Raw genomic sequence first — 21283 nt, 5'->3', positions numbered from 1 at the left:
CATATAATTTCATGTCCTTATTTTTTGTATTTAACACTTTCTCAGGCTAATAAAAAATTTCTGAAAATCTAATTTTTAATGGCTAAGTACTATTCATTTGTATAGTCATACCATTATTAACTATTTGTCAGTCCATTTTCAATATTTTCGATAATGCTGTGATGAACATGTTTTTTACAGATTTTTGTGTTCATTACTAATTATAATAAAACAATATTAAGCCATTTGTTAGATTGTACATTTTCAGTGCCAGATTACAGGATATCAGATAGTTACATGTTGCTGTGGGTGGGAATAGACCTGAGAAGATTTTATATGGTGGTATATGAGTTGTTCTTTAAAGGGTGCACAGTCAGGGCGTGGGCAGCTTTATAAGAAAGTCAGGGCATCACAGCAGTGGAAAATTTATGAGCAGAGATGTGTACAGGAGTACACTTGGGGCTGTATCTGTTTGGTTGAGTGTGATCCAACCATAATGGAAGGATAGGCTGGGGAAATGGAAGGAAATAAAGTTTGAAATGTAAAGTGAAGAATTTGAAATTGTGTTAGGATAGATGGGACAACTGAAAGTCTTGAATATTCTGGGTCATCTTTTCACTCTTCATTAAACATTTTTATTTAGCACATTTTATGTGCACAACTCTCATGATAATCTAATAAAGCCTGGCGGAGGCCACAGGGGCTTATACTTGAGTAGAGATGATATTAAACCAGTGTATGCAGTGGTCTGTCATGTGGCCTCCATAAGTTTATATTTTAAGGCTGTGACACACTGTTGGTTTGGAAAAGTATGCCCGGAGTGACGATTGGAAATCTTTGGAAGTGAAGAATCAGAGTAGACTCACAACTTAAGTGATGCAAATATTTAAAAGATTGTTCTCCATATACATTGGAGGGGGATGCTTAGAGGCAGGAATAGCAGGTAAAAGGTTCATTAAGGAATGCAAGATTTAATAGATGGGTTGGAGGAGAGGAAGGACTTAAATTTATAAATAGATGTTTTAATTAAATGGTTCTGGTTATTCAATGCACTCTTTTCAAAATATAAAAGCCTCGGTCCTACTCAAGATTTGCTGAATCAGAATTTTAAGGGAATATATTTTAAAAGCTCCCTCAGAGATTCTGATATGTTTCTCTGGTTAGAAACAACTAAATGAATTAGTATGTGTTTTTTCCACCCCAAGAAGTTGTCAAGTCTAAACCTACTATTGAATCTTAATATATTTAATATGCATGTGTGTGTATTTTTCTTCTGCATAACTTTCTCATACTGTTTTCAGTCCTGAATTTTTTTTCTGTACTTGGTGCCAAGTCTTATTATAAACTTGTTAATTAGTGTTACTCTGCAAAATCAATTTTAAGCAAATGATATACACTGCACAAGTTAAAAAGAATTTCTGTAACTTTTTTCTTATTAAATGATAGGGACAAAAGCCAGGATGGATGTTCAAAAATGGTATTTGAGAACTTCAAAGCTGGCTCTGGCCTTGGCAATTATCCGCTCAAAACCAGCAGACAAAAGCAGCAGAGAATACACAGAGCACCTTGCTATGTTGCTGTCTGAGGAGGAGTCAAAATGGAGATCAAAAGTTGAAGTCTTGGAAGCTGAAGTTATGCAATTACGTCAAAAACTTCTTGTGGGCAGGCTTTGTTCAGGATCCTTAAAGAGTGGTGAGTATATAAAATTGCCTTTTGGTAGTATGTCAAACTGTTTTATTTCAGCTGCACAATTATTTAGAAATGTATTCCCAAAACATGAAAATTTTTAGTTTCCATGAAAGCTCGACATCTTCTAGTCTTATACTTTTTTTAACTTCTGGTCATTCATTAAAATTTTATTGTCACTTTCCTACATTTGACTTTGGAATGAAGTTAGAGAATGAAAATAGTATAGATGTGAAGGCAATAAGGTCTTTTAACATCTCATTGTTCAACTGTATTATTTTACTATTACATTTTATTTTGCTTTTATGTTCAGTTGTTAATCTAGCAGTCCAAAGTGAAATACCAGCTATTGGCCAGGCTTGTGTGGGTGGTGAGGACCCCAAAACACATAGAAGGAGGTGCTGTCTTTTTTACTTCGTACCTACCATTCTAGCAGAGAAAGCAGACCTATAAATAATTAACCCAGTTGTGATACATACTATAATAGAGAGACTGACAAAATACAGAGGAGGAAGTTACTCCTTCTGCCTAGTTTGTGGGAAGGCTTCTTACCTGTGGCCCTTAAAGTTCTGTCCACTTGTCAGTGAAATGGTTACAGAACATCCAGTAAGGTACAGGAGCGTGAGCAAAGGCACTGGAGTGGTGAATACAAATTGCATTCAGAATACTGCCACAATTGCATTTCAGAGTGACCAAAACACTGGTAAGGCAAGGGCGTGATGGAGAAAAAGGTACAGAGGGAAGTTGGAACCGGATTCAGAAGGGCCTTGAATGTCAACCTAAGGAATATTTTACTGTATTACTTATCAGTAAGTTGAGCATACAATTTATGGTTTCTACTAGAACGCTTGTGAGGGTGAATGGAAGGGCCTATTAATAATTACACTGGGAACACAGGGGCAAACCTGAGTTTACTTGAGCAAGCTAGAACATGTGATTACCCTGTTAATCAGGAGCCACTGGGCTTTTTTGAAGCAGAAGATTGACACTCATGATTGGGAAACATAATTCTGGCAAGTTAAAAAATAAAACGTAAATCAGGCAGTGTTACTTTTTTGCATAAAACTCTTCCCTGGCTTCTAATTAGGCTTTGCATTAGATTCAGACTTCTGATAGTGGCCCAAAATGCTGCGGGTGATTTCACCTCTACTCACCTCTCCCACCTCATCTCATACACTCTCCCCATTATCAGCTAGGCCCTAGTCAACATGGCCTTCCTTCTAGCCCTTGAAATCTCTTTATTGCCGTGGACCTCTCCTAGGTTCTTCTTCTCTTTGACTCTTTGAGGCTGGTTTCTTCTCTTCCTTAGGTCTTATTCTAAGTGACACCTCCCAGTGAGATATTCCCTGACTCCTCTAGTGGACCTCCACTAGTTATTCCCTACGCAAGCACTTCCTATGTGGTATTTACTTATTTGTTTATTTGCTTGGTTGCAGATTTATCTCCTGAACTTGAGCTTATGTTCGCTGAGGAGAGACCTTTGATTTTTCCAGGTCTCTTTATTTATTGCCCAGCTCAAAGCCTGACACATAGAAGGTGATCAGCAAATATCTGTCCAATGAAAGAGGAACATAGAGGATATTTTGGCTATAGTGGTGATTCGAGGCAGGAAGACCAATTTTTAAAGCTTTGACCAAAGCCCACATGAGGAATAGTGAGTTGAATTAGATCTGTTATAGCGAGAAATCAAAGGACAGACCTGTATGAATAACTTGAGAGTAGACACTTTAGAATTTATGAATGGTTTCAGAGAGTGGTTGAGGGAGATAGCAGTATTTGGGGTAATACCTAAATACCTAAATAGGGTTTCCCTCCTAGCCTACTAAATGGCTTGTGATACTTTGAATTCGGATGGTGAACACAGAAATAAGCTTATAGGATAAAAGTTTGAGCCCAAGTTTCTCTGAGTGTAGGCTAATACCTAGAATATGGATTACCTAGGAGGAAGGTGGAAGTATGGTCAGAGAGGATGAGCAGGCTGGAACTACAGACACAGACTTAGGATCTGTTGGATTTAAGGAATAGTGAAGTTATAGCTGTAGATGAGACTCAAAGAGAATAGAGCCATGAGTGTAGGTGGGAAGCCTGCAGATTCCAATATTCCAGGGGTGTCAGAGGAAGATGAGGCATTATCACATTAAGAGCATGCAGGTGTAAGTGCACATATATGCTGTGGATAATAGGAGACTTTAGTTTTGGGAATTATCATGAAAATCCGGTAACCTAATACCCAGATGTTACTAAAATCTTACTATTGCAAGAGCAAAAATAGTATTACACAATTTGCAGCCACATTTTAGTTTCTCTGGAGTCCTTTATGATAATGGGCTCTTTGAGTATACCCAGTGAATGAATGGCAAACATAGTCAGTTTTTCTTCATATTTTCCTGTGTAATTATACAATTAATATAATGTCTCAAATGTTAAAATTTCCAGGAATCTTAAACTACGACTATCATAAGCATCCATGAAATCAAAACTCTTGTTTACTATCCAAGGGTCTATTCATAATACTGATAAAATGTGCATGTTTTTTTTTTATGCCTAATAGGAGGAACCTAGGCAATAACTTGTTTTTTATGTTGAACACTTTCAGTTACAGTGCCTGTGAGAAAATTTTTCAAAAATCATATAATTAAAGTCAGTTTTACAGCAGGAGTTGCAGGTACAATGTTTCTGTGCAGATGTTTGGAGGTAATCTGTTTCTCTGTCTGTTACCTTAAACTTCAAAAATGAGGAATAAATGAATAGATTTAGATAAACGTTAAAGGAGACAGAAAAAATATACAAAAGGGGAGCATACACTGACAGGAAAATAAAGGAAGAACATGGCAGTTATGTAAGGATGACATGAAATAGTGACATGCCTTGCTCTAAGAAAACTCCATACCTGAAAATCAAAACTATATTATAAGTGTATTTATATTATTAAATAGTTTTTCTAGAATTTTCAGTGTTGTTTTATATGTGCAACTGTTGTTGAGTGTTTAGAGAAAGCAAGTACTCAATAAATGTTGAATTGAATGATTCTTGACAGATTGAGAGGCTGGGGAATTCAGTTTACAGCATCAACTATTCATTGAAGCAACTGAGCAACCCAAAATTAAATAAAGCAAAGCCACAATGGCAAAGTAAACAAATAAGAAAGTATGTATGCTTTCTATGCAACATTTCAGGAACTCAGCTATTTCTTTATTCTTGTTTTTCTACAGCTTCTTAATGAATATACCTCTTTATTATATTTACTAGGGGACTAGACTATGTAGAGGAGGGACACAAAAAACTTGATTATAGAATAATGTCACATTTTCATCTTACTTAAATGCTCTTTACTAATTTATGGAGTGAAAGAATGAAAAACAAAAGGAAGGAAGAAAGGAAGGAAGAAAAAGAAGTCTACATACCCAGTGACACATTTCTCAAAACCTTTTTTGTGATGTGTGGCAGGCATGGTTAATCATCTTCCTGATCTATGGAAGAGAAAATAAGAGTGAAAAGCTATGCTCTTTTCTTTATAAAAGATTACTTATATATCATTTTATAGAATCTCTTTTAAATTTATTTTATTAAGTTTTAAAAAAATTTCATGGACACTGCAACAGCCTCCTGTTAAAGAGGGACTCTTAATGTTGGCAAGCATTTAGTCTAGGTCTGAGAAGTTGGATGAGAAAGACCATAGCACAGAGACTAGCCAGGAAGATGTCAGTGGCTGTTTCTAAACTGGACTGGGGATTGAAGGGTTTATGGTGACAAGAGCAGGGCTTTGTTAATGGAAAAAATGGCATAGACTTCCGTAGGCAGATTTAGGATTAGAATTTGAGTGTGCGTGTGGGTGGGGCAGGGGGAATCTGGACAGTTGCTATTATAGTACACGGTCATTTGATATTCACAGAAGGGAAGTAGATGGATGAAGTGTCAGGTATGTGCCTTTTTGCCTACAACTTTAGTTAATATATTCATAAATCATAGGCTACAGGATGAGCAGTTGGCTAGAGTAAAAGGATGATCAATTGACTAGAGTGAAAAGAAAGAAAAAATCAAGCTAAATTAATTCATTGATGTACATGTTTAGTAAATGTTTATTAATTACAGGGCACTTATATAGAATGCTTAGGGTAGTGGAGGTGGAGGGCAGTGTGCAGAGCAGTATAAGTAGTTATGGTTGAACTGAGTTTTAAGTTTTGGGTCCGGAGGACCAACCAACCCAGCCAGATGGCTTTGGGAGCTTCCTGATCCTCTAGGTCACATTGCTCAGGTTGATCCCCTCACCCTTCTTTTCTGCCTTATAGCCTGAGGACTGAATTCTTACTGTTACGTTGCCTCCCCAGTTCTTGCTTTCTCATCTTGTATAAGCATGGATTCAGGAAACAGTTTTTAGCTAGACTGGTGGTGACAAGAGAACAGAACAGGGGCCAGATATTGCAGCAGCCCCATCTGCATCCTGACAGATCCAGGATGGGGCTTGCCTTAGTCTTCTGATGACTGTTTTCCTGGTCCCAGCCCACACAGCCTCTCTTTCACCTCTTTGTGCTTCTCACCTTGTTCCAGACCACGTACTGAGGAAACATTGCAAATAGCTGACTTACACAACTGTGGAGCTCAGCATTTATAAGTTGGGGCATTCACTGTTTCATGGATGCTGAAAGAGTATGAAAATTGAATACATAAGCATTTCTCTGTCAGTTTCCATATAAGCTTTCATAATATAAATTGTCTAATACACTAATGATGGAAGTTTGTTTAAAATTGTAATTGGTTTAAAACATACTTGAATAGTACACATAAACATAAAAAGATGTATCCTTATTTGATAGAGATTCTGAGAGACTCTATAATAATTTAAATTTATAACTATATATTAGACCTGTTTTACTTATGTAAAATTTAATTGATCTTTGGATATTAGAGACAGTCAACATACAAAGAAATTAAAGATTAAAAAGCTCAGAATATCGGCCGGGTGCGGTGGCTCAAGCCTGTAATCCCAGCACTTTGGGAGGCCGAGACAGGCGGATCACGAGGTCAGGAGATCGAGACCATCCTGGCTAACACGGTGAAACCCCGTCTCTACTAAAAAATACAAAAAACTAGCTGGGTGAGGTGGCAGGCGCCTGTAGTCCCAGCTACTCGGGAGGCTGAGGCAGGAGAATGGTGTGAACCCGGGAGGCGGAGCTTGCAGTGAGCTGAGATCCAGTCACTGCACTCTAGCTCAGTGACAGAGCAAGACTCTGTCTCAAAAAAGAAAGAAAGAAAGAAAAAAAAAACCTCAGAATATCAAATGACTTTAATAATGACAAGGCAATAATTTATAAATGTAAATATTTTAATTATAACAGGAGCTGACACTGCTAGGGGTGATATGTAGAGATTAGGAGTGAGAAGGGCCAAATTCTGGCACGAGGAACTTGGGCTGAAAAAGCAAAGGTGCTTCAGAGACTGGGCTTAGGTTAGGGCATTCCACAGTATGTAGCATTCCTAAGAGAAAACATTATCCCTCCCAAATCTGTTGCTAGTACTTGGTTCTAAATCTGACCCTATTATACAACCATTTTCTTTGCCTAAACAGGGTTCCAGGAAGGTATATTGGAACTCCAGGTAATGCCCAAGTTAGGTGGACTCTACTTTCTGTGTATCTCTGGCATCTCTGCATTTCTCTCCATTCCTGATGCCACTTCCTTGGTCATACTTAATTTATCCCAATAAGACTGGCATGTCTTTAGTTATAGCCTTTGCTCCTTTCTAGTCTAAATTGTGGCCCAGTCTCAAGTCATCTTATTTAATTTCAGATATAACCCAAAGGCCTTAAACTGGACTACAGACTTTTCCAGAATTTGGTGCTTGCTTACTTCTCCAGTCCAACCTGTCACCACCATGTCCTTCACATTCTGCACTGAGACATACTAAATTTATTTCACTTATTTGAATGTACCTTCTTGCTGAGCTCCAGGCTTTTATACATATTCTCTCTGTAAGATAAGTTCTCCCTCTCCTTTTGGTCTGGCTATGTACTATTCTTTTGTGATGCAGTATCAATATTGCTTTTGTCTTCACTAACTACCTCCTTAGACTAGATTAGGTTCTCCTGATGTGGGTCCCTGTTATATTTTGTACTTTATTATATGTGAGCTAAATTATAATTGTTTAAGCAGTCTGTCTTCCCTGTGAGATCCAAACTCTATGCTTTCAGAGACTATTTTCATCCCACTGTATTTCTATAGTTAGCACGGTTCCTGTCATGGAGGGACATGCTTGGTGGTTATTTGGTGAATAAATAAGTTTAGAAATGGTCTGTGTGAGGGTTCATACTTGGAACAAAATGGCCTTGCTAATCTGTAGTTTCTAGATATCTGCCAAGCCCCTGTAACAGTGGAAGTAGAATAGAGAGAGCAAGATCCTGAATCCAGGACCGAGGCCCAGTAGAGTAGGGTGAGTATTAGAGCTCCTAACTTTAAGAGAGCCACACGTGTTTATAAGTAATGAATCAGAACGGAACAAATGAAGAATGACAATGTTAGCTTCTCATCAGTGCGACAAAAGGCTAAAACCATTCATAGTACTTTTGCATTCCTAGGTCTTTGCTTACTGTGATTTTTTTTTTGGAATAGCTTAATGCTATAACAAATTGCAATCATCTTTATGTTTAGGATTACATTTGTTTTTTGACAGGTTTTATTTGTCTTTTAAATGTCCTACTTATCTGTTTTTGAATGTTAAGATTCTACTAGAAATCCAAATGTACCATGAGGATTCTGGATTTAATATGGATCCTAGAAATCCTGAAATTGATTTTTTATATAAATTTAATGTGCAGAGAATAAATCCAGGTAGATAGTTCTAGACTTTAGGCTGGAAAAATGTATAGTATAATATCAATCCCGTTATCAAATTGAAAAGGAAATTAGATAAACAGAGTAAATGGGATAAGCCTGAGATTGTGCATTTCTGATACTTTTCCAGATCATATTGATGCTGCAGGTCTGAGAACCACTATTTGACCAGCAAGGGACTGTGTGTGTCGGGGCGGGGCGGGGAGGGGTGGGGGAGGGGAGCTTGGCTGTGAAGGAAAGAAAAAGATAGGTTGGTAGTTGAGGAGAGTGCAAATGGAAGGACAGCATGCTGGTACTTTGGGAAGGAACCAGCAGAGAGAGAAAAGTAGAAGATACAGAAGGAAGAGGATAACAAAAGAATCATTGCTGGCTCAGGTTCTTAAATGTAGAAGAAATACAGAGCACAAGTGGAAAGATTTGTCCTGGATCTCAAGAATATGTCAGCGTCTCTTTTTCTGAGACTCTTCTGAAGGTAGGAGTAGGTGACCCTTTATCTTTGTTTTTGCTGAGTTCATTTCTGACAGGTTTTCTACAAGCTATTCTTTAAAGTTTATTTTCTTCTCCCACTTCTCCCCCAGTGCCCTTTATTCAGAAATCTGTCTCCTGGCCCCATTGTTTCTTTTTTCAACTGCTTTGGGTTTTCATTCTGGAATTTCTTTCCTTGCTGCTTCAACTGTTGTCTAAGAAGTTGTGCTCACCTCTTGCCTTGATTATAGATAAGGAAATGGGAAAATAAGTTATCTAAAAGGTTAAATATATAGTGAATGGAATGGGGTTCCTATAGAATTCGAGAACAATGACTTTTAGTACTTTAAGGTGGTTCCTTAGATCAGTGAATTCCCCACAAGCTGCATGAGCATCAGCTGGGAAGTTGTTAGAAATGCAAATTCTCAGATCCCACCATTCCTAATTCAATTAAGAATCAGAAATTCTAAGTGGAGCTCAGCAGCTTGTGGCTTAACAGGTCCCCCGAGCTGATTCTGATGAATACTGGAGTTTGAGAATCACTGGTTTAAACAAAAGTAAAACATATGTTCAGGGAGCATAATAAAAAATTTTACCAGAAAAGAGTCAATAGAAATGTAATCATTCAAAACACCCGAGTGCAGTAAATTAAGAGGGATTTGTAGGCCAGCTTCTAAAAGACTTCTCAGTGCCAAATGACATTTGGCAACTGGTCAATAAAGAGTAAGTGTTTATTAAGAGCCTGATTGAGCTGAGTGGCAGAAATGAGAGAAAATGAACCAACAACAACAACAAAAATTGTGCTACAATGACCCTAACAACAACAACAACAACAACAACAACAACAAAAATAGTAGTGCTGCAATGAGCCTAACAACTATGTTTGATACTCTTTCATACTGTTCAGTGCAATATGTATATAAACATAATAGGGATCTAACGACTGGGTGTTGTTGATTCTTCTTCTAGGAGAACTCTCTCCCTCCTCCCCTCCATCTCACTGCCTTCCTTAGTTCTTAATAAGCACCCATATGTGAGTTGTATAAAACATCCTTTTTTTTTTCTGGCAAGGAAATGTATCTTCTTTCTTATATCAACTTCAAATAATTTTAGAGACATCGTGGAGGGGAAACATTTTGGGTAGTAAATTCAGTGTATTGTACACTGGAAACCAGTAGAAAACCTTAAATTCTATTATATCCATAGAAAAGTACATAAAGTCACATAGCTAAAAAGAACTGTATCGCATAAATGAATGCTAACGTTGTAGGCAATAAGACAAAACAAATTTACTTGTAAATAAAGTTTACAAGTAATATCACACATGTGGAACTATAAACACACACACTTGCATTATATTCTGAGTCATACTGAAAGCTAAAATAGTAATCTTGATATAACATGAATTTGAGTGAATTCTTAACTAGAATATGCAGACAAAGCACATGTATCAATAAAAATGGTACAAAACCAGCAGAAAAGTGTAATGCTTGGGAATGAGTATCTGTAAAGGGAGACCCAGTGTGTATGTGGGATCCACATTGGCTTTACTGTGATTTGGGAGGTAGCAGCCACCGATCACAGGAAGAGAAATTATTCCATTTTATATTACAAGTCAATGGTGGTCTTTTCACATGAATTTCCTGTTACAGAAACATTGTTTACATGAATTTTAAATTTAAGTTGTGTGTGGGCATTTATTAGTACTGGCGTAGAAATTAACTACATGAGAGAATACCACTGTTGAGAGATATGTGTGCTGTGAAGGAGACGTTGAGGTGTTGTGAGCTGCCTTCAGTAATGGAGCAGATCCATTGTTTCACATTTTTGTGGACTCAGAAAATGACCCCCTAAAGTGTGGTACTTTGGTGTGCTGAGTACTTCAAACTGAGGAACATGGTCTCAGAAGCAAAGTCTCTTTCTGACCTTTTCCCCTTCTTTCTCCTACTCCTCTTTCTCCCCAAGGCAGGCCATAGAAACTAGAATTATTTTTCCCTAAGGCAGGTCTTTGAAACTAGAACCCCTTTCTGAAAAAAGCTAGACATAAAACCTGGAAACATTACTTTAACCTTCTTCTGCCTTTCTGTGTAAGCTGACCATAGGGAAATTCTCTGACCTATGTTGTCTGAAAGTAGATCATAAGACACTCATTTCAGAAGGTGTCATTCACTGTGCCCACAAGGAATGAATGCCACACAGAGAGGCCAGGAAGAATCCAAACAGATAGACCTTGCTGGGTTTCCCCTCTTTGACTATTACCATTAGGTCATATCATTTTTGTTCAATTACATTTCTATATGGCTGTCCATTCTGGATCAAACCTAAGCATAAAACAGACAATTTTCTATGAACCTTTGGGTTGTCAATTCCAAAGGTTCCCATATCAAGTAAAATTTTGATTAAATAAATGTGTTATCTTTTTCTCTTGTTAACATGTTGATATGGTTTGGATGTTTTGCCACCTTCAAATCTCATGTTAAAATGTGACCTTCAGTGTTGGAGGTGGGCCTAGTGGTAGATATTTTTTCATGGGGATGGGTCCCTCAAGAATGATTTGGTGCTGTCTTCATGGTAATGAGTGGGTTCCTTATGAGTTCATGTGAGCTCTGGTTGTGTAAAGGAGCCTGGCACTTCTCTCTCTCTCTTGCTCCCTGACTCACAATGTGATACACTGGCTCCCTGCCTTCTGCCATGATTATAAGCTTCCTGAGGCCTCACCAGAAGCCAAGCAGATGCTGGCACTATGCTTATACAGCCTATAGAACCACAGACCAAATTAACCACTTATAAAGTTCACAGTCTCAGATATTCCTTTATAGCAATACAAAACAGGCTAACACAGAAAATTGGTACCAAACAATGTGACATTGCTATGAAGATACCTGAAAAATGTGGATGTGGTTTTGAAAGTGGGCAATGGGCAGAGTTTGGGAGAGTCTGGAGAGCTAAGAAGAAGACAGGAAGTTGAGGGAAAGTTTGGAACTTCTTGAGACTAAATGGTTCTGACCAAAATGGTGACAGAAATATGGAAAGTGAAAGCCAGGCCGATAAGGCCTCAGATGGAAATGAGGAATTTATTGGGAATTGAATAAAGGTCACCCACTTTATACCCTAGTAAAGAACTTGACTGCATTGTGTTCATGCCCTTGGGATCTGTGGAAGTTTGAGCTTAAGAGTCATGATGTATGGTATCTGGTGGAAGAAATTTCTAAGCAGTAATGCTTAGCATTCAAGATGTGCTGTGGCTGCTTGTAACTGCCTATTATCAGATATCAGAGCAAAGTAATGACTTAAAGTTGGAAGTTACATTTAAAGTGGAAGCAGAGCATACAAATTTGGAAAAGTCTCATCCTGGTCATGAGTTAGAGAAGGAAAGAGCATTTTCATGGGAGGAATTCAAGTGGGCTGTGGAGCAATCACTTTCTAGAGAGATTTGCTTGACTAAAAGGGAATCAAGTGCTACTATCCAAGACAGTGGGAAAAAAGGGCCCCAAAAGCGTTTTGGAAGTCTCTGAGGAGACAGCCCCTTCCATCACAGGTCCAGAGTCCTAGATGTAAGGAATGGTTTTCTGAGTCAGGCCCAGGGCTCTGCTGCTGTGCATCACCTTGGGAAGCTGCTCACTGCATCCCTGCTACTGCAGCTCCAGCTGTGGCTCAAAGGGCCCCAGATACAGCTCAGGCAGCTGCTCTAGAGTGCACAAGCTATAAACCTTGGCAGCTTCCACTTGGCGTTAAGGCTGCAGTTGCACACAATGGAAGGGGGCTTGGCAGCCTTCACCTAGATTTCCAAGAATGTGAGGGAAAACTTGGGTACCCAGGCAGAAGCCTGCTGCAGGGGTGGAACCCTTGCAGAGAGCTTCTTCTAGGGCAGCGTGGAGAAGAAATTTGGGATTGGAGCCCCCACACAAGAGTTCCCACTGGGGCACTGTCTCGTGGAACTGTGAGAAGGGGGAACTGTGAGAAGGGGACTGCCATCCTCCAGATTTGAGAATGTTAGAACCATTGGCAACGTGCACCCTGAGCCTGGAAAAGCTGCAGGCACTCAACTCTAACCAGTGAGAGCAGTCACAGGGTTGGAGCTGGCCAAGGCTTTGGGAGCCCACCCCTTACACCAGTCTGCCATGGATGTGGGACACTGAATCAAGGATTATTTTCAAACTTTAAGATTTAATATCTGCCTGCTGGGTTTTAGATTTGCATGGGATCTGTTGCCCGTTTGTTTGGGCCGATTTCTCTGAAATGGGAACCTGTACCGCCATTGTATCTTGGAAGTAAATAACTTACTTTTGATTTTACAGGCTCATAGGTAGAAGGAACTTGTCTTGAGTCTCAAATGAGACTTTGGACTTTAAGTTGATGCTGAAACAAGTTGGGACTTTTGGAGACTATTGGGAAGAGATGATTGTTTTATGCAATGAAAGGACATGAAATTTGGGGTGCCAGAGACAGAATTATATGATTTGGATATTTGTTCCCTTCAAATCTCATGTTGAAATGTGATCCCCATTGTTGAAGGTGGGGCCTAGTGGGAGGTGTTTGGGTCATGGTAGCAGATCCCTCATGAATGACATCATGTCCTTCTCTCAGTGAAGAATGAGTTCTTGCTCTGAGTTCATATTTGGTTGTTTAAAAGAGTGTGACACCTCCCCTCTTTCTTGCTCCTGTTCTTGGCACTTGACACTCTGGCTCTCCTTCACCTGTTCTCATGATTATAAAGTTCCTGAGGCCCTCAACAGAAGCAGATGCCAGCACTGTGTTTCTTGTGTAACCTGCAGAAACATGAGCCAAATAAACTTATTTTCTTCATAAATTATCCTGTTTCAGCAATTTATTTATAGCAACGCAAACAGACTAACACACCTATCTTTTGTTACAGGAATATTGACCGTGACCCTTATAAAGGGTGAGGAAAGATATCATTCCTTTTCTGCCTCTATAATATTAATTATTTTGTAATAAATGTGTGATAATTTTTCTTGTTTTCTCATATTAGGAGAGAAATATTCCTTATATATCTTTAATACATTCAGACTATGTCAGCTATTTTTTGTGCTTCAAAGTACACAAGAAAACGATTGCATCCAGAGGAAGCTGTTTCTTATGTTTCGAAAAGCTGAGCTCTAAAAATTCCTCATTACTTTTAAAAATTAACACATCACATGAAAAACAAAGAGTAGGTCACCTTTGTGTCCTCTTGTGGTGCTGCATTCCATGAGATCTTGTACCCAGTGGTTTCTCAAAGATGTTTCTGGGCTTGATATTTAAAATGATCATCTCTGACTAGGCTTGTAAATATAAAACAGCAGAAATTATTTTCATGAAATAAAGTAAGTTTTTCTATGTAAATTATAATACATGTAAAATGTTAGCACTTTGCATCAATTTCACAAATACTAGTTTGTGAAAAGTTAACTGGTAAAAATAATGCTTCTGATCCTTATATGTACTTTTTATATACTTGAAATGTTCTAATTTATTAATTAAACAGGATATGCAGAATTTAGGCACCTTCCTCTCATCCTTTGATATTCTACTAAAAAAATACCTTCTTTCCTGGAATTAGTATAATTCATTTCTTTCTGTAAAACAGTATTTTTGACAGAATGACCCTGACCCAGTTCATACAAATTATATGGCATTTTGCAAATTTAAAACCTAAATGTGTTAATAGCTGTGCTTTTAATAACTCCAAAGTTAGTTCTGCCTGCGTAGTTTTAGGGAGTGTTTATTCTCACCTGTTCTTTTTTTATTCTGTGAACCACAAGGCATCTTCTCCTGTTTGTCTCACGAGCAGAAATCAGTCCAAAGTAGGCTAAGTCCATGCCTGTGGGCTGCTTTATGTGGCTGTGTAGCTCTCTGTTGTCTGTTAGGGTGAGAGACACAGTGGGGGATGGACCTGGAGGCATGTGTCCCTCAGTGATGTATACTTTTCTAGTCCCTCTGAAACTTCTTTTTAAAGAAGTGCCTTCCTTGCCCATGTGCAGTTGTCTGTAATGGTGAACACAGTGACAGCCAACTTAGTTGTTCATTTAACCTTTTTAACAGTAAATACCATATGAATCCAGGCCTTTTGTACGTGGATTCCTGCAGGCCTGTAGTAGTGCTGAGGGGCTTCCATAGGTATGAAAAATAAAGTGTCACCTGTAATCCCAGCACTTAGGAGGCCGAGGCGGGCAGATCATGAGGTCGAGATCGAGACCATCCTGGCCAACATGGTGAAAGCCCATCTCTATTAAAAATACAAAAATTAGCTGGGTGTGGTGATGCACATCTGTAGTTCCACCTACTTGGGAGGCTGAGGCAAGAAATCACTTGAACCCGGGAGGCAGAGGTTGCAGTGAACCGAGATTGTGCCGCTGCACTCCAACCTGGTGACAGAGCGAGACACTGTCTAAAAAAAAAAAAAAAGAAAAGGTAAAATAAAGTGTCATTAATTAGATTTACAACATTAGTTTTAAAGGTTTATTTTTGTTTTTTAAAAGACTTTCTGAAAGTCTTTGCCTCTTTTGTATTGGTAGACTTAAGGCTAGAGTTCTAGGAAGTGACTCTCAACCCTAGCTCTGCATTACAATCATCTGAGGAGCTGTTCAAAGTCTTCATGTCCAGGTTGTACCCCAGACCAATTACATAGAATAATTGGGGTTTGGACTGAGACACGATTCTTTCACAGTCCTTAGGTTATTCCAAAATACAATTGAGATTGAGAACCACTGGTTTAGGGTGAACTATTTTTTCTGTAGTCAACCCAAATGCCTTCATTGGCAGTTTTCATTATTCATCTTACCTAATTTTACTCTTTTTATTTTACTGAGATATTCTCTGAAGTACACTACAGTTACCTTTTAGAAAGAATGGAACCACCATTCTATTTTCTACTTCTATGAGGTAGGCTTTTTGGATTCCATACATAAGTGAGATGATGCCATATTTTCTTTCAGGAACTGACAGGGTAGAATAGAGACATGTCGTTCAAAGGATCAAAGGGTTGCAGTTAGGATGAATAAATTCTGGTGATCTATTGTACAGTATAGTGACTGTAGTTAGTAATAATGTTCCATATCCATGAAAATTGCCAAGAGTAGATATTGAATGGTCTTACCACAGAAAATGCTAAGTATGTGAGGTGATATTTATGTTAATTAACTTGATTTAATTATTTCACAAGGTGTGTGTATATATGTATGCATATATATATATATATATATATATAAACACAACATGACCTTGTACACTGAAAATATATATAATTTTTATTTGTCTCTTGTATTTTATAAAGCCAGAAAGAGAAAGAAAGAATGTAAGGAACTGATGTGACCTTTCTGACATGGGTCTTTTTGAGGGCTGCATTTGACTGTATTTTCCTACATGAATCTCAGAGTTTTGAGAGTATGAATGACAATGATGAGGGCGTAGTGGTTCTCTGGGCAGCTGGAGGTGTCTCTGTGCATATTTGGAAGTGCTGCTGGCATGGCTGGGTTTGGAGTTGGGCTCTTGGAGGTAATCTCAAACTCCCTTGAGTGGATACTGAGCAACTGTAAAATGAGAGCTAGCATTGATTCCAAACCCCCCCTTTTTTTTCTCTTGTGAAGGTAACTAGTAGAAGTAGACAGTTTCTTCTACCCTCAAAAGTAGTGTTATAAGGTACATCTTTAAAAAATTAGAAATAGTTGTATATCTGCTTTTCCTTCAGTATTATCTTTTGTTGTCATATGTAGCTTACTGAACATTCGGGGTATACTTTTGAAACAGAACTCCTTATCATAGTACCGTGATTCCTATGGTGTTAAGAGTCCTTAAATTAGTAGTAATACTCAGAAGCCCATAATTAGTTAAAATGCCTTTTCAGAAAGGGGTAAATGTCATTCCTTCCATTGATTCACTTTGTAGATGACTTCTTATGTAAGCTGGCTATGAAATATTGTTGGCAGTATGCTGAACATTTGCAAGACACCATGTATCAATTGATGCAGAGGTGCTTTTTAATCCATGATTTACAAGTAAATGTTTAAGAGGGTACTTTGTTTGTGTATTCACACATATACACATTACTACATGGTTTTTAGTTAAAATTACACTAAAATCTTGTGGCACCATTTGTCTTAATTCACACTTTTTAATATTAATACTGTTAATAAACAACTTTTACAACAGTTCAAAGCTGTTAAATTTATTTAAATAATTAGGATATTATCTTTTAGGTAGTTGTGTAGAACATACTCTTTTCCCTCAACTAATGAGGATTTTTATATTTAAAGAAGGTAGCAGACACATAATTTTTATGGATAAGTATCATGGATTTATATGTTTACTAGAACACATTTTGGGAATAAATAGAAGTGGTGTGATGTTAACAACCATTCTGACAACAAATTTGATTAAGGAAAAGGGCAAGGCTTAGAATGCCGTGCTTAATATAAAACACTTATAGACACTAATGAATGAGCATAATCAACGTTTAGCATACAGTAGGTGCTCTGTGATTAATTTAGGAATGAGCATGTATAAATTAATGAAAAAGAAACAACAAAAGGAGAAGAAGCATTATTGATGGAGCAGTAGGGTTTCCAAAGATGAATTCTTGGAGACAGAGTGCTTATTGGAAAGAGCACTCTTTCCATTAAGAAAAGGTGACTTTTAAAGTCAGAAGTATCTGAATTTGAATATTAGCTCTGTCAACATTAGCTAACTTCTTTTGAGCAAGTTGCTTACCTCCATAATACACACCCTCCTACTCTGAAAAATGAGGAAGACAATGGTTTGGATAATGAGGAACGTAAGATTAAGGATTAATGAGGAATGCTTCACATACTGCTTCCTGTCACATAGGCAACAAATAAATACTAGTTTTCTTCCCCCTTGGCCTTGATAATCTGATGGGAAGTTAATTAATTCCTTAGCAGCAGAAGAACGTAAGAATTTTTTTTTTTTTTTGATTTGAGAATTTTATGTTTAATTCTGTCTTAAAAACTACTGAATCTAGCTGTTAAGTAGATTATGTTGTGGAAAAGGGTAGGGCAAATATTTAAGAGTGTTGTGTGAGTTTTTTTCTTCCAGTAAAATTGAGTGATGGGCATCATGGCCACATTCTCCAGTTTCAGTCCAGAACCAAAAGTGAAAGATCCTCAGTGTGTTACAGGTGTGCTTCTCTTAGGAATAAATTGTCCAGAAAATGTAGGAATTCGGGTGTTACTGTATTCAGTTATTTTGTGAGTTACTTTAATGGAACTTAATTTTGATTCTCGATTCCATCTCTGTATTTTTATAAAATGCTCTATTCTGATTGCTATTCTTTTGTTCTGATATCTCAGTTATATAATTTTCAGTGTTCTTCCCCTTCCACAGTGAGCTTTGTGATTTCTGTCATCTGTTAAACATCATTGCTACTTGACTGTTTCAGGAGCCCCCATAATAGGTTGTCTGCCATGCTTTTTGCCTCTACAGTTTTTTTTTTTTTTCTGACACAGTTAAGATCATGTCTTATGTGTTCCCATCATTTAGCTCCTACTTATAAGTAAGAATATGTGATATTTGGTTTTCTGTTCCTGTGTTAGTTTGCTAAGGATAATGGCCTCCAGCTCTATCTATGTCCCTACAAAAGACATGATCTCATTATTTTGTATGGCTACATAGTAGTCCATGGTGTATATGTACCACATTTTCTTTATCTAGTTTATAATTGAGGGGCATTTAGATTGATTCCACATTTTTGCTATTGTGATGAAATTCTCTGTACAACACACTCCATGACACAAGTTTACCTATGTAACACTTGAACTTAAAAGTTAAAACAAAACAAAACAAAAAACAAAACAGAAAAGTAAAGCAAACAACACCATAGTCTATAAAATGTAATTCTTTTATTATACTTTGAGAATTGACTCTGACTTATTTTATTATTTCTTTATAACATGAATGTTTGAAACAATACTATCTCATTTGGGAAGTTTTCCATAAATTTCACACACTGTAATATCATGTAGTTCTTTATTTAACAATTTATGTTTGTCACTGTGAAAACAACATTTCCACAAATTTAGTTTCAAAGATCTAATTGGCTTTTATTTGCAATTCATAAACTAGGTAGCATCTAGTCTACAAAATAAAAAGGAACTTTAATGAATTAAAATCATGTCTTAAACAGTGAAGATCACGTTTTAAACAGTGAATGGATGTACATGATCTAGGAGCTGATTCCATTCAAGGTCCTCTCTATTGTGCACCCAGATCTCTTTTCAGCCCCATATTCCTATCTCTGCATTACCTCTGCTCCAGCTCTACTTTCTCCACACCATTGCTTGTGCCCCTGCCTCGGTGCCCTTATCTGTGCGTCTTCCTGGTATGAAAGACTGCCCCCCATCCCAATAAATGCTCCATGATCTCTCAACACTGATGCAATATCAATTATTTTTGGCCCTTCCCTAGTTTGAACTAATTTGTTTGTGACCTTCTAGCATATCACCTGGACCTGTGTTTGACAGAAATGCCTTTTTGCCTTGAAGTAGAGTCAGTTGTTGCCCTGCATCTTCTGAGTTCTCTGATGGTAGGAAGCCATGCCTTATTTGTCACTTGAGTCCTTTTAGTCTTATTTCAGTGTCCTTCCATTGTAACACCCAACACGAATTTGATGAATTAAACAGAATGCAGTATGAGTTGTGTGAAATCTTTTATTATGGTGAGGTAGAACCTGTTTAGTTTGGTTTATTCTCTTCTGTAAAAAAAAGTGTGTTAATTTTATTTTTTTAATGGTAAGAGGTTATTCTGCTCTTTTAGTCAAGTGTTTTTAATTTCCTAGACCTCCGATTTTTTAGTGAGTGATGGATGGATGAACTGTAATACTAAAGCTATGATGTTTTACTAGTTTTTAAGTAGTTATAAAGGCTAGAAAATCCCTGAGAATGGACTTTATTTTGAGGACCAACGCAATAGTAAAAGTCAGTGGAAATGAGTTCTGCTTGATTAGGGTATCTACAGAAAATTGACTTTGAGCTCTCCTTTTTACTAATCACAAGAATATATTAGGTTGGTGCCAACGTAATTATGATTTTACCATTTTAATTGTATTTGACAGGGTAATGATTGGCCAGTGAGCTTTTTTCCACTGTGCTTCTTTTTCAGAATTAGGCATATTTTTGTTTTGTCTTCCTATGCTAGAGAATAGACTCTGCAGAATCAAGCTTATGACTTTTGGCCATATCCCTAAGGTGCTTACAGAGTTCTCATTTGGGCTTTACTGGTAGATAGACTATACTTAAAAAGAGTGTTAGCTATGGAATCACATATGTCTCCAAACTTCAGTGTGTGTGTGTGAATAATTCTTGTCTTCATAACAAGCCTATAGTTAGTTCATATACTTATGGCATGTGATGAGTTATTATGTCATCCTTCAAATATTTCATTCAATGGCGAAATGAAACGCATTTAATTTCTTAGTTGAAAATTGGCCTGTTAACATTTTTTTTTTTTTTTTTTTTTTTTTTTTTCTATTTCTGGGTTGTCTGGTGTGATATGTTTTCACACAGTTTTGTAAGTTTTTAAGAAAAGAGTAATTTATGTGATTCCACAGTGACATAATCTTTTCACTTCTGAACTTTTGTAATACTTTTTAAAAGAATATTATTGTAAGATTCATTTAGCAGAAATTTCTGAGCACTCACCTTATGCCTGGCACTATGCTCAGTGCTTTAATACACTGGTAGAACAGATATGGCACTTTCTCTTTGGATAGTCAAAGGCAGAAAACAGATGGTTAACATATATTAACAAGTTCCATGGGAGCCAATTACAGGGGAATCAGATCTGATGTACAATATCAGAGATGGCCTTCTTGAAGAGAAGCATTTAAATTAAAATCTGAAGATTGAGCTTTAGTCAATCAGGATAGCTGAGTTTTGAGAGGTGAGAGAATGTTCTGCATAAAAGAAATACCACAAGGTGTGGAAGTGAATATGTTTAGAGGAGTTATTCTCAAACTTGCACATTAGAATTACCTGTATTGCTTGAAAAAAAATGCAGTTTTTATTGAGGTATTGTCAGCAGATGAGTGACACAATAAGATTTGCAACCGAAAAGACCACCCACTGGGCTCCATCAGGAGACACATTGGCAAGGGGTGAGGCTGAATGTGCAGAGACCAGTTAAAAATTCATTGCCTTGGGATTGGCAAAAAAAGGGGAGTAACTTGGGCAAGGGTAGTATCAGTTGGGAAGGTGAACAATGGTGAGAATAAAAGTTGGCAAAAGGTAAGTAGAAAAGGTGAATTAGGTAGGATAATTTTGGGAAAGGTAGTATCATATAAACCAAGTGAAGAGAATATATATATATATATA

General features: G+C 37.5%; 1 protein-coding gene across 1 annotated transcript in view; it reads left to right on the top strand.

Annotated features, from left to right (window-relative positions):
- The first annotated feature begins 1439 nt into the window (after positions 1–1439).
- The window catches only part of MEI4 (meiotic double-stranded break formation protein 4), a 123940-nt gene continuing 104096 nt past the window's right edge, over positions 1440–21283 (top strand). The window contains 1 exon segment of the mRNA XM_017874616.1: positions 1440–1671. Within this exon segment, the coding sequence (XP_017730105.1) occupies positions 1440–1671 (232 nt within the window).

Source organism: Rhinopithecus bieti, unplaced genomic scaffold (genome assembly GCF_001698545.2).
Source record: "Rhinopithecus bieti isolate Rb0 unplaced genomic scaffold, ASM169854v2 scaffold_8928, whole genome shotgun sequence".
NCBI classification, from domain to species: domain Eukaryota; kingdom Metazoa; phylum Chordata; class Mammalia; order Primates; family Cercopithecidae; genus Rhinopithecus; species Rhinopithecus bieti.
This window is presented reverse-complemented; position numbering and strand designations above follow the sequence as displayed.